General features: G+C 43.8%; 1 protein-coding gene and 1 non-coding gene across 2 annotated transcripts; one reads left to right on the top strand and one right to left on the bottom strand.

Annotated features, from left to right (window-relative positions):
* Positions 1-3,712: 3,712 nt before the first annotated feature.
* Positions 3,713-5,824, top strand: LOC6553884 (4-coumarate--CoA ligase 1). The gene is made up of 5 exons (XM_001980422.3): positions 3,713-3,908; positions 3,969-4,176; positions 4,271-4,457; positions 4,527-4,643; positions 4,716-5,824. The coding sequence occupies exons 1-5, from the start codon at positions 3,768-3,770 to the stop codon at positions 5,665-5,667; spliced, it is 1,605 nt and encodes a 534-aa protein (XP_001980458.1). The 5' UTR covers positions 3,713-3,767; the 3' UTR covers positions 5,668-5,824.
* Positions 5,825-7,342: 1,518 nt separating this feature from the next.
* On the bottom strand, positions 7,343-7,414 carry Trnat-ugu. The gene has a single exon. It is a non-coding gene; the product is annotated as a tRNA-Thr (tRNA).
* Between the last annotated feature and the right edge of the window lie 6,468 nt (positions 7,415-13,882).

Below are 13,882 nucleotides of genomic sequence, written 5' to 3'. Positions count from 1 at the left end.
GAAATGCCACAAGGCTGAAGTTCTAAGCTCCATAACTCAACTTATTTCAATCGGATTTTGAAGTGGAATACCTCTAAATGTTTCTGGCGCACTTCTCTAAAAATCTGCATTCAAATTTAGAATTTTATTTTTTTAATGTTTTTGTCATTTTTTTGATGTGATATTGTAGAAATTCAAAAAAATTAAGAAATGCCCCAAGGCTGAAGTTCTAAGATCCATAACTCAACTTATGTCAATCGGATTTTGAAGTGGAATACCTCTAAATGTTTCTGGCGCAATTCTCTAAAAATCTGCATTCAAATTTAGAATTTTATTTTTTTTTTAATTTTTTTTAATTTTTTTGATGTGATATTGTAGAAATTCAAAAAAATTAAGAAATGCCCCAAGGCTGAAGTTCTAAGCTCCATAACTCAACTTATGTCAATCGGATTTTGAAGTGGAATACCTCTAAATGTTTCTGGCGCAATTCTCTAAAAATCTGCATTCAAATTTAGAATTTTATTTTATTTTAATTTTTTTGTAATTTTTTTGATGTAGAAATTTAAAAAAAATTAAGAAATGCCCCAAGGCTGAAGTTCTAAGCTAATTTTATAAAATTTTTATTTTATGTCCGTTGTCCGTCCGTCTGCCTGTCTGTCCGTATGAACGCCTCGATCTTAGGAACTACAAAAGATAGAATGTTGAGATTAAGCATGCAGCTTAAATGCATGCAGCGAAATTCGGGAACTTTTTATTTATTTGAATAGCAATAGCCCAATTAAATTACATTTAAAAGCTTTGAATGTAAAACTTACTATGCTGATTTACCTTTACAGCTGCTCCTTAATTACTACGCCAGTTCACTAGGCGGATTGTTAATTGGAATGGAATACATTTAACAGCTTTTCACCTGCCTGCGTTGCAAAGAAAACTGTCCGAGTCTGAATTTCTTCATATGCTAATTACAGTTATCAAAAAGTTTTTCTGTCGCTGCCAGCGGACACTGGAAACTCAATGCATACATAATGAGATATTCTACTTTTCCTGCAGCTTTTCGTCAGGCACTCCCAGTTTCCCCCCAAGACAGATGTTTGAAAATAGAGTGGCAAGAGAAGGGAAACCCGTCGGTGTCAGCTAATTAAATTAGATGTTTTATATGGCGAGCCATAAGTGAAACCGATATCACCCGATGAAAATGAAAACACCACGTCGAGGAGAACTCAACAAGTCCAAATCTGCACATGGCAACTAGCGTGGAGCCAAATTAGAAGTGAAAAGTATGAAATAAGCTCATAAAATTACGCTCACACATGCTCCGGAAAACGGATTTTCAGCAGAGGAGATGGGAATGGGATTGGGATTGGGAATGAGAATCCGCAGGCGAGGCTAACAAAGTCGCAGGTCCGGACATTTGCTGCAGGTGCAGCCGGCGAAACTTGCACCTGAAAGATAAACCCCCTCACCTGCCGAGCTGGACGGACACTTTGAATTTAAACGAAATGGGCGGACTTTCTGGGAATGGCTAAATACATACGGAAAGGCGAGAGAGACAGTCGGGATAAGTAAGGAGAATTGGCTCTGTAAAAGTGCGGAACTTTAATTAAGTTTTGGTTCTCCCAGCTGACTGACATCTTGAATTACAAATGAAAAACTTGTGTGCAGCAGCAGAAGGGAAGGCGGCCAAAGGAAACCGGCCAAAAAGAAGCGACACAAAAAAGATTTAAAAAAAGTATAAATAAAAAAGATGAAATGAAAGAAAAGAAAAGAAAAGAAAAGAAAAGTGAGTGAAAAACCAGGAAAAACCAGTGCATAATAACACACTGAACTGCAAGAGGTGGAGCTGCAGGAGCAAAAAGCATTTCCTGCAACAGAATGCGAATAAGTTGCACAGCCAGCAGCTTACGAAAAGAAAATAAAGAAAAGCCCAACCACTGGGCGGGAAACCCAAACAACTACCTTAGCCAGTTGGCCAGTTGGCCAGTTAGCCAGTTAGCCGCCATAAGAATATCCAACTAACTGGGACCGCGAACATCTTTCAACTGGCCGGCCCTTAAAGTACGCCGATCCCAAAATCGAACAAGAGCAGCAGCGACAAAAGTATGTATGTAGGTATGTCGATTCATGGACAGCCAGAGGAAATTCTTCCGGCGGAAGGGTGTATACGGAATACCCTTAGATAAGCCCGTGCCGATTATCAAATTCCATTTCCTCCGTTTCACGTAATTCCCGCCCGGGATGACGATAGTTTCAGTTCGGAAAAATTAATTCCCCACTTCAATTCATAACTCGATAAGATTACCACAAATCAAAGCAAACCAGACTGCAATTTCTGTGATGTCGGGTACACAAACCACCAGAGGAACCAGAGGAACCTTATCAAAACCCCATTAGGCCATTACAACTAAGCTCACACAGCAAGTATGGACTTAGTTCCCAGGCACTTCGATTTTAACTACCCAAAACAACATTATCGTAAGCATACTTATAATCGAATGAAATGGAAAGCTATAAGCTGTTGAAAATCTGCTTTGATGATCCGATGCGCAGCAATTGTTTCTACGTGTTGGGAAGTTAAATTTGTAATATCGCTGAAATAGGAAATATAATAGCAATAAAAATGAAATTGATAATAAAATGTAAAGCCCACAGCACCCAGATTGTTGTATTTACCAGGGTAAAACCCTAAGAGCAACCACAAGTCTCCTGTAACCGGAACTTTATCCACGAACGAACTTCATCATCGGCAGCCTTGCCACAGAATTGGGTTTTAGTTCACGTGCCACCGGGAACGGAAAGTTGAGTTTCTCTGCCGGCTGCCATTGCTGGAAAATCAGGAAACAGATGTTTGCAAATATCTTGCAAGCGAACTTTTTCGCCAAGGTATTTAAATAACGTTTTCGCTGCACCAACTTTTTGTCAGCCGCAGCGCAGAAAAACGTCCAAATAAACGACAAAAATGTGAGAAAAAGCATTGAGGGATGGCAGAAAGAAAACCCATTCAATTTCACTGAATGGGGTGTATTTCATTTGGTTGAATTTCCCGAATTATCGTGGCTCTGTTGAATAGGGTATCATGTTGTATTCATATCAAAAGGCCGGCTAAATATACCCCGAAGTAATCCGAAGGTAAACATATTAAGAGCGCGTGTCCATCGATAGGGATCCATCGGTGACTAATTAAAATGTGGGAAAAAGCCGAAACTTTCCATTCATTTTCTGGTATCACGCATTTAAAAGTCATAAGGTATTCCCAGATCAAAGTCCAAAGTTTATAAAACAAACTGTAGGTTCCCAAAAAATAGGGGGTTTTTGGCATTTAATATTCAGCGGAGGCTAAAGGACTTGTATTTCAAAAAATATATCTCCTGACTCTGATTATTGTTCTGTCGTATGTCGCGTTACGTAAGTCCTGCAGATAAGGGGAAATACACAACCAGTAACGAAGATAAAACCATCTGGCAATTAGGGATGGGGCTGTTCTCATTGAACGGCAAGTGGCTAAAAGTTAATAGCTCTTATCACGACTAAGGACACACTTCAATTAAAGAACCTAACGAACGCCATCCGATTAGTTTCAATAAATATATGCATACATGCCAGTCGGGTGGTCAACTTTGGTCAATGCCTTTTATCTTTCATTGATACCTTGCACTTAACCTAGGCTATGCTTATCATCTTCAGATAAGCTTTTGGGAATCCGTGTCTTTATAAGTAGCCCCTTCGAGCGAGTAGCTCCTCAGATAGTGGTCGATCTTTCGGGTGTGCATTCAACCTTTATTGCAGCAAAAATGTCCAAGTTACCGTGCAGCTACGATGCGGAAAACAAGATCTGGAAGGGTATTCCGCAGAACAACCCCTTCAAGCCGGAGACCTCCCTGGGTCGCATCATCTTCAAGAACATGAGGAACTGCCCCAAGAACGTGTGTCAGGTGAGTGGAGTGGACTCGGATCTGCTCCGATGACTTCCCTGATGTTCCGTCTTTCTTCAGATTTCCGACTCCGAGGGTGTGGAGGTCACCTACGGACAGGCTCTCACCTGGGCTATTCGCATTGCCCAGCACCTGAAGAGCCGCGGTCTTGACCACAAGGACATCATTGGCATCTCTGCCAGGAACACCACCTACATCATGCCCACGGCCGTGGCCTGTTTCTTCCATGGCACTCCCTTCCAGTCCGCTAATCCCATTCTCGAGGAATGTACGTACTATCAACTAAAAGATTATTGGTTATCCATGACTTTGTCATAATATTACATCCATTAAAATAAATATTTGATCTTAAATTTATTTAGCTACTCTCAAGCACCTGTACACCATTTCCAAGCCAAAGATTATCTTTACCGATGCTGATCACTACGAAAAACTGTACTCGGCCACCAGCGAGTTCAAGCCAGAGATTATCCTAGCCACCGGAACTCGGGATGGTGTTCTCAGCATTCAGGATCTGCTCCATCCGACAAAGACAGAGTTCTTCTACCAGTGAGTGTGCCATAGAGCATAGCATTATATACGCCGGGTGTTATCTTAAAAGTATTCCATATTTGTTAGGCCTACCCCGTTGAAGGAAGGACCTTCGCAAACCGTTGCGATCCTCACCTCATCCGGAACCACAGGAATGCCCAAGGCTGTGTGCATCTCAAACGATATTCTCACCCAGGAGACAGTGTAGGTCAAACTATATTTATACTCCTATTAAAAGCCTACGAAAATTAAAAAACGTTTTTGAACTCTTTACAGCTTCGTTAATGGTTACGATACCATCTTCATTTCGGCCAGTTTGGACTGGATCACTGGACTGTGGGCCACCATCTTCAGCACGGTCAACGGATGCACCAGGATCATCAGCAGCAAGCCCTTCGCCGCGGACTACTTTGTGTACTTAGTGAGCAAGTACAGCATCACGTATGCACTGATTCCGCCGGAGCACTGCTGTTCCCTGCTGGACTGTCCCAGCGCCACTCCGGAGAAGTTGGCCAGCCTGACGAAGCTGAACTTCGGAGGCGGACGGATGACACAGACCACGGTTGAGAGGATCAAGAAGCTGGCTCCCAACGGAGTGCTGAACTCGTCTTACGGCATGACTGAGGTTGGATTCATAGTGTTCAACCACGGACACTTGAAGCTCACCGCTGCGGGCAACCCATTGCCCGGAATCCAGGTGAAGATCGTGGACGACGATGGCAACCAATTGGGTGTGAACCAGACGGGCGAGATCATTGTGCACAACGGCTTCAGCTGGAATGGATACTTTGCCGATCCGGAGGCCACCAAGGAGATGCAGGACGAGGACGGCTGGTTCCACACGGGCGACATGGGCTACTTCGACGAGGACGACTACCTCTACATGACGGACCGCAAGAAGGAGGTGCTCAAGTGGAAGGGTCTCCAGATGTGGCCCGCCGAGGTGGAGGCGGTCATCGACGAGCTGCCGGAGGTGAAGCGGGTGTGCGTGATCGGAGTGTACGACGAGACCCAGGGAGATGTGCCTGGTGCCCTGATTGTTCGGGAGGATAATGCCACCCTGACCGCCCAGCAGGTGATTGACCACGTGGCCAAGCGACTGCCCGACATCCAGAAGCAGCTGCGAGCCGGTGTCCAGTTCGCTGATGAGATTCCCCAGAACTACAATGGAAAGGCCGTCCGCCGATACGCCCGCGATCTGTTCGTCGCCTTGTCCAAGAAGAACTGAAAACCGAGAACTGCCGTGCTTTCGTTTGGAATAATTTATCCTTGATTAAGTTTATTAAGTTAGGCAAACCTGTTGAATTTGCCCTTCAAACCTTTTGAAAAGTCGCCCACCACGTTCAATTCTCTGAATAATGTCTATGTGCACTTTTTGAATAAACAAAATAGCCTTCTTATAGCCAAATATTTCCCAGTTATATCATATCTAGATCTAGACTGATTGAAAACTTGTATCTTATTCCTCAAAGTGGTTTTTATTGGATAAACCGCCTTCATTCATTTTGCCCAAGTCCACCTACTTTGTGTCCTGGGTCAAGGAAACATCACAAATCTCTGCGAAATACCCACAGCATCAATAACATTTCAAAAAACAATTGCCGACAACATTTGATTAACGCTGCCATCCCATCAATTTGGTTATAAAAATATTGTGTGAGTTTGGGCGGGAATTTGGGCCATAACTCAACTGAAATTGTGTCGCTGTTTCTTTATGGCTAAACACTTTCATTGGGTAAACAAAGAATTGCCATTTTGCGTCAAGGGCCGTGACTCCTCCCCCGCCCCGCCATCCGATAAAAAGCATTTTATTTAGTCATAAAAATCGCACGCATAGAATTGGCCAGGGGTTACCAAGGGGTGCCAAATCACGGGGGCCACACAAAAAGAAGCTTTTCACGAAATTAAAGGTAAATAAAATGTTTATGAGTGGAGAGCAAAGCGCTCATATGATTTCACATTCGATTGAATAACATTTACACACGCAGGCGAGCGCCGCACGAAGGATTCGCAATCTGTGCCCGGATCTCCATGCTCCGTGCTCCATGCTCCGCGGAATCCTTGGCTGGCTGAGGGATGCCAGGCACCCAAAGACGGGCAATAAATTCAAACATGTGCACATAAATTTTTATTTCGATTTGCTGAGCCGCTGTCAGTGATGTCCTGTCCCGCCACACCGCTACCCCGCTACCCCGCTACCCCGCTACCCCCTTTCCCCATCCGGTTTTATGAACTGTGAATATGCGCATGATGAAGTTGCCAAAGGATCTCGGCGGAAGTGAATCGTTCGGCATGCGGTTCCCTCGCTGTGCGTGTGTTTGTGGGGGCGCCCGTCGAAAGGGGGCGCCTGCAGGAGGGGCGTGGCAGACGTCGACGGCTTCGCAAATTATTGCATCTGGGTGTGCTGGTAAATCAGGCGATGGGCAAAATGCTATATTATCGACACAAAATTGAAGGTGTTGTGCCGGAATTTGGGGCTCAAATTCTTAGCAATATAGTTGGTCGATTTATTCATTCATCTGTTAAATATAATCTTTGACTACCTTATAGAGGATAAGTACGTATTTTGAAATTACAATTTTAAAGTAGCTGAAGCGCTATTTATTGTCCTGAAAAGCGATTGTTTTGTCCACTGTTCCGGCTGCTGTGGAAGCAGCAACACGAGGGGAAATCGTAGCCGTCAGTCAATTGACTTGTCTAAAAGCGGGGAATCGGATTGCGAATGCGGAAGTCAGTGGCCAACGATCCCCCCGCTGGCATAAGTCAAATATCGAAAACGTCAGACGCTGATTGAAGACCCCCGAAAGCCAGACTGCTGCACTTCAATCAAGCTTGAAATATGCAGAAATCAAAAAATAGCTGGGGTGACAAAAAAAAATGCATGCAAAAATGCGGTTGACCTATGCCTCCTGTGAGAATTGAACTCACGGCCCCTGGTTTACAAGACCAGTGCTCTGCCACTGAGCTAAAGAGGCTCACGTTTCGAGGGCGGCAAAGAAGCCAATTTAAGCGGCCCATTTGGCTATTCTTTTGGTTCTGCCACCGAAAGATAGTATCTCGGCGAAACATGAGAGAACAATAAACACGTGTTTAAACAGTTGTCAGCACCGATAACTGCTCCAGTTTCGTGCGAGGCCGAGAGGTACGCAAGTATCCATTCATTTCGGCAATCACTCAGTTGGGTTGGCTAATTAAAACTGTGGAGATGTATCCCAATTACCGCTTCCCCGAGATGTAGCTTTCAGTTTTCAGCTTTCATCTGCCAACTGGCTGTCTGTCTGTCTGTCGTCTCGTTGTATCGGTAATTGATAGACTGGTGCACTGAGGCAAATACTCACATTCGCACTCGTGTTCGAATGCAGCACTCACTCTCTCGAGTCTGTTTATTTGGCAAATTGGCAAATCAATTGCCCGAACTGAATAAGCTGCCACACATCAGCAGCACCATCAGCACCTGAGATGTCGCGTTCTATCGGATATACATATGTCTCTTGAGGCAGCAGACACCGCAAAAGTAATTGGCACAATCAATGAAATTAATTGAACGCATCGAAATCTTGTGCGATCTTTGCCAAACTCATTTGCGGTGAAATTCGGCAAGCCAATGCAGATGGGTGTAGAATTGGCAACCACAAGCGAAACCACTTCAAGTTTGAATATTTGTCTAAGCTCCTAGCGAAATAAAGTGAGTGCCTAGCGTTTCATATTCGTATGTTATTTATTCCGTACAGGTGTCAAAGAGGCAAAAACAAGGCAAAATTATTAGGTACCATTAAAGGGGAATTATAATCTTGTATACCCGTATATGTATTATGCCCTTACCTATCGTTCCCATACTTCGCATTGCTAAGCCACTTTCTGTTCAAATATTTAGACATGTGCCCAACAGCCTGGTAGTATTCCTTAAAGCACTCACTTAGCCTGGGGTCATAATTCATTCAAGGTGCTCAGTCCTAAGACCGACGGCAAACACTCTGGAGTGCAGGACCCACTGAGGAAAGAAGTCGTTGAACAATTTCGCTGCCAGTTGGATCCACTTATAAAGTGCAGAAACACGTATACGCACCGTTGCGTTGGCAGAACTCCCCCTTGGGCAGATTATCTGGCAGCAACAGCAGCATACTTAACAACTATTTATCGAGTTTTTCAATATTTTTAATGCCACTTTAAATACTTGACGCGATTATTTTCCACCGATTTTCCTTAGCATGCACACAAATACCTATCCATATACATATATATGTATATATATATATTTAAGCCCCGATTCTGCCCTCAGCCAGCACTTTTTGATCCCGCGAAAGCAAAGTTTCAAGTGCCAAACACACGCAAACTTTTTGCTCTGTTGCAGCAGCATGCAAGTTTGCTGCCACCGAGAGACATAAAACTTTTATAGAAGTTATTAAAAGTGAGACGAAATAGGGGAGGCCGAAGGGGTTGAACCGAGGGGCGGAGAAAGCGGGTTCAGATCTGGTAGCAGGTTTCAGCGCCGAAGAGTTGGCAGAAGGAGAGAGAAATGATTCATTTGCCATTCAATAAATCTTCGCCTTACTTTACTACACCAGGCAGCTGGCCGGCAGTTCTCACTTTCTCACACTCGAAGGAAAATCACTGCCAATCAGGAGAAATGAGGTCTGCAATTAAATACCATTTAAGATAATTAATTCGTTTTTGGCAGGAAGTTAAATTCAACAAAAGTTTAGCACATTGAACGGTTGAATGATTATTCAACCCATTTGATTATTAAAGCCCATTTTTTAAATTGGCAGCCCTTGAATGATCATTATTCAGATCAACTTAGAGTGCTAACAGTCTTAATACTTGTAACTTCTTAATTATATAAATTATTATTATTTAATTAGTTTCATCACCCTTTTCTTTGAGTTTACGCGCAGAGCTCGGTTTTCGCGCTGCTGCATCGGACGGATGCTTTAAGTAATGACCATCAACTGCTGCACGCCGACGGCGCCAGTTTGTACATTGTTATCTGCTAAGGACTGCGGGACTATAAGCCGGGTGCAAGGTGCAAGGAGCAAGGCCCAAACCCAAGCCCAGGCTCAACTCCTTATCCCCCGGCCGAAAGTCGGCCGCCTTCCCCTTCCCGCTGCCATTCATTATTCAAACGCATTAACAGAAGTTGTCCGGCTGGAGCAGGAGCAGGACAATTTTCGTGATATCCTTGACTTGGCATAACTTTGTCCGAGGTGCCCAGGGCTGGGCCTGTCCCTACTGTTCCTGCTGCTCCATGTAGTACGCCTGCCCTTGGTACTGGTCCTGCAAAAAGTTTCCCCGCTGCACTCGAACAATAACAGAGCCAAGTATCCAAGTATTTAAATGCAAATTAGCCCCAAATGATGCAATCATAATGCAAGTGGCTCCAGGACCAGAGCCAAAGGCTCCAGGAACTGAGGAAGCGATGGGGATAAAACGGGAGACTGTTGGGAGACTGTTCCTGCACCAGGTTCGCTTTTAATTTCCACTTGCCTGGTCTCATTTAGCACAATTTGGCAGCCACTCATACTTTCCACTTCTTTTTCTTGCGCTCAAATTAATTTCCACCTCTATTTTGTTATCCTCACTGAAATCCTTGCCTGCTAGACTCGGGCTCGTTTCGGTGCGGAAGATAAATGCATTTCAACACATGTTGTTGAAAGTTAATTTCCGAAAAACGTTGCTCATTTATTGTTAAATGTGCATTTAGTTTTCTTTCCTCTGTTCGCCTTCCCCTTGTTCCTCTTTTTTACGCTCCTACTGTAATGGTAATGCCTTTTTGATGGTTGGATTTGGATTTGGATTTGGATCCAGGCATTTCTTGCCTGATGCACTTTAAATGAGCTGGGTTGGTCAAGCCTTTGAAGTGGCTCGGTCCGGAATTATTCAAATGTTCTCTCGCATTCGTATTCGCATTCCCACGGAATGGCCGGAGTTCAAATCTTTGGCCCACAGCTAACTATTTCCAGCTGCTGCAAAAATGGCCAAAACTTGGCAATCGAATTGCCGGCTCGACCACAAACACAATCGGCCAGCTCCCGAAATGAGCAACTTGAGAATTGAGCTCGATGCCAGAACAAAGAACACACAGTCCGCACAATCCGCACAATCCGCACAGTCCCAACAATACCAACCATCCGGGTGGGCAGGAGCAACTTTTGGTGTTATAATCTGTACCAAATTTAAGTGCTCTTGATATTGCTAATTAACACACAGCCATTCGCACATGCATGAAAGCCATTTGCGAAATTGGAAAAACAAAGACAACGGGCCACCAAAGACTTTTTGTGCTCCTCGGTTGCAGGGTGTAATTGTGATTGGGTTGCTGTTGCTCTTGGCTGGCAGTTCATTATTTGGCCAGCTGCTCCTGCTCTTGGATCACATATTTCCCTGTATTGAGCTCTGCACTTGGAAGTGGTCCAAGAAGCTCAGCTCTTTTTTTGGTTCAGTAAGGCACTGCAACGGGGCGTATGCGTGATATGTGCGACAACAATGCAGGCCGAGAAATTTCGACAAAACTTTTCACATATCCAGTGCATGGTGTCTTTGGGGCGGAATGTGGCAATGAACGCTTGAGAACACACTTTAAAGTCCATTAGCGTTGAGTGGCCACAAAAGCAAAAGTAGCAGGCAAAGCAACTCCAGAATCCAATCAAACAATTGCAAGTCGCATTGCATATTTATTTATGTATATTCGAATGTACTTCAGACGTTCATATTTAGCACAATTTATTCAATTGACAAATTTGCAGTCTGTGACATTTGTCACATGAAAATATGTATGTCCACAATGAGGAGGAATATTTTTGCCTATTATTTGTGTTACTCTGCGGTTGTCAAAATATTGATATCCATGTAAAGCAAATGGAAAATCTTTTTCGCTTTTTATTGCAGCTACTTTATTGAAGTCTTGTGGCAGACTAAGAGAGGAGCAGAAGAAGCCAAGAGATATTCCATGAAATATTGTAACTGCTGCAAATTATCGTTCTTCGTTGCTAACATAAAACTTTTACCACCACCACCACTACGACGACCAGCCATTCAGCCATTCAGGCAGTCCACCCTCCGGAAAACCCTCGAATAACTCTATGCAAATGACTCAGACATTTTGCAATTGATGCTGCTCGGGGGAATGGAAATGCAAGACTTGCGAACCGGCTTAAAGTCCTTTAAAATACGCAAAATACGCTTTCAATAAAATCCGACAGCATAGCTGTGCTCATGAAGTTACCAATTAATATGGGCCATGTGGCTGGAGCATGTAATGAAATTGCTTTCAGCTTAATTCCATTGATGCCGATTGCCATTGATTTCGATATCATTGGTCGCAGTAGATACCATGTCGGGCATTAGCAGGAGACACGACTCGCCATTTCTCCGGAAATCTTCGATAATTTCACATAATCCACAAACTCACCCACCCACACACACACGGAATACGCTCCCACAAGACAACAAACAGAGCGGAACAATAGCCACAATGGCATTGGCAATCAGCACTTGAGATGGAATGCACTGGGGAAAAATCAGCTTACTTAAAGCAAAAATGCGGAAGCTGCATGAGCTTATAAGGATTGTAAAGGAGAATTTTTAATTTATTTCAAGTGCAATTGTGACAAAATGCTCTTGTTTTGTCTGTTGAGTCTTAGTGGATTGTAATATTTTATTAGAAATATTTAATTAATATTTAATACTTAAAAAGCTTCAGTTAGTTGCATACAATGACCCTGGGACTAAACCAAAAATCCATTAAATGTTGTTAACCTGACAATAAGATAGTTCTTTATTCTCGATATTTTTTTCAAATTGAAATTTTTTCGCTGTGCAGAAGAGCTTATTGTGAGTTTGTGGCTTTAGAACAATGTCTCAATGACTGACTGAGAAAATGAGTGGGAAACTGACTGGGGAATGGGTCATGAGGCGCTGCGAAAGGGTTCATGACGAGACATTGGCATTGGCCGACTGTTGGCTGGCTACAAAGTATGAAACACAGAAAAAGAAACTTTCGCCATTTCCAGTGCAAACACGATGCGGCAACTTTCAACATTTACTGCTCGGTGGCTGTTGTAACAAAGTTACAAGTAGCATTTGAAACTTGTCCTGCGACTTGTCCGGAGCTTCCTATTGCCGCCGTCCCCCATTGCGTATGAGTGATTTTTATGAGCGTCTCTTCACGTCATACGTGTTTGTTTCTTGTCTGCCCCTAGCTTTCCCTCCCCTCCCTATTTGGTGTTCATCACCGAGCCCGAGGGCAGGCGCAATTATACGAACATGACAAGTGCAATTTGCCGGGGGTTCAACTTTCATCCTCCTCACCGCAGTGATACCCTCGATGTGGTCCACGATGTGGTCTTGTCTTTGGTCGGCCTTCTGTTGTGTTCCGTCACGGTCAAATCGAATTGAAACACTTAATTGCATAAATTAGCTCTCGGACCAAACGATAAATATAAACTTTTCCCTTGAAGATGAACCAAAGTCTATATCTTTGAGCCAAACATGTTCAAGAAGACTCTGAATTGCCGGAATTATTTTGATGTTTGAGCTGACAACTGAGCTGTCCACTGACCCGAGACCAATAAATTAAGTTGGTATTTTGCCTCCATAAAGGTTTTCAGAAGGTTCTAACCCAGTTAATTAAAGTCCCGGCCGGAGCCGGGTGAAAAATCTGCGCTCTGACTGCCGTAATTAAGCTGTCAGAACGGATTCCGACTGGAGGAGATCTCACCTAAGTCACAACTCATAACTCATGTGGCCCTCGGGTGGAGGGGCGGAGCAGGAGCCATGTGTCAGGATATTAGTCTCGAGATGTGCATATGACAAATCTGAAAAGTTTCTAGTCAAGATTTTGGCTCGTTTCGAGTCGCTCTGCATTTTTCCTTTGCCAGCCGCAAAAGTTTGCGGATGCAGAATGCAAAGTAATCGAGGGCCCTAACCGGAGTTTTAGCTTTAAGATGTTTGACTTTGACTTTCAGCAAAGGAAATCTTCCAGCTCGCTGTTTGCTGCTCATTTTTCCCACAGCTAATTGCGCGGTGTCCCAGAACGGAGGAGTGGAGACGGAGCGCCGGGCTGAGCCATTGGGCACACAGGGGGAGGGATAATGTCATAAATCACCATGGATATATGCATAAATTATCGCTTGAGCTCACAGCGACCAGCGGCCGGCGAAGTCGATTCCCAGCAAAAGGCGGAGGCAGCGAAAGTTAAAAAACAACGCTCACGATAAACGAAGCGACATTTAAGGATTTAACGAGAAAAAATCGCTGTCACGAGGACGCATCGTTTTAATCAGTGGAAGACAGTTACTGTACCGCCTCGTCCTTCGCTTTATTCAGCACCATCCCTTGCACGGTGGACGGGTTTTACGTTTTTGTTGTGTAAAAGTGGACTGGAATAATATTATAATCCTAAAAGAAACTGTTTTTTGGTGACCAATGTGTTTCAGGGACTGAAG

This window comes from Drosophila erecta, unplaced genomic scaffold, assembly GCF_003286155.1.
Source record: "Drosophila erecta strain 14021-0224.00,06,07 unplaced genomic scaffold, DereRS2 tig00000000-arrow-pilon, whole genome shotgun sequence".
NCBI lineage: Eukaryota > Metazoa > Arthropoda > Insecta > Diptera > Drosophilidae > Drosophila > Drosophila erecta.
The sequence above is the reverse complement of the archived record's forward strand: the minus strand, read 5'-3'. Positions and strand labels throughout refer to the sequence as shown.

Coding starts and splice junctions, on each gene's coding strand:
- LOC6553884 (XM_001980422.3), top strand. CDS start 3,768: ATGTCCAAGTTACCGTGCAGCTACGATGCGGAAAACAAGATCTGGAAG. Junction 4,177..4,270: donor TAATCCCATTCTCGAGGAAT/GTACGTACTATC, acceptor AAATTTATTTAG/CTACTCTCAAGCACCTGTAC. Junction 4,644..4,715: donor ATTCTCACCCAGGAGACAGT/GTAGGTCAAACT, acceptor AACTCTTTACAG/CTTCGTTAATGGTTACGATA.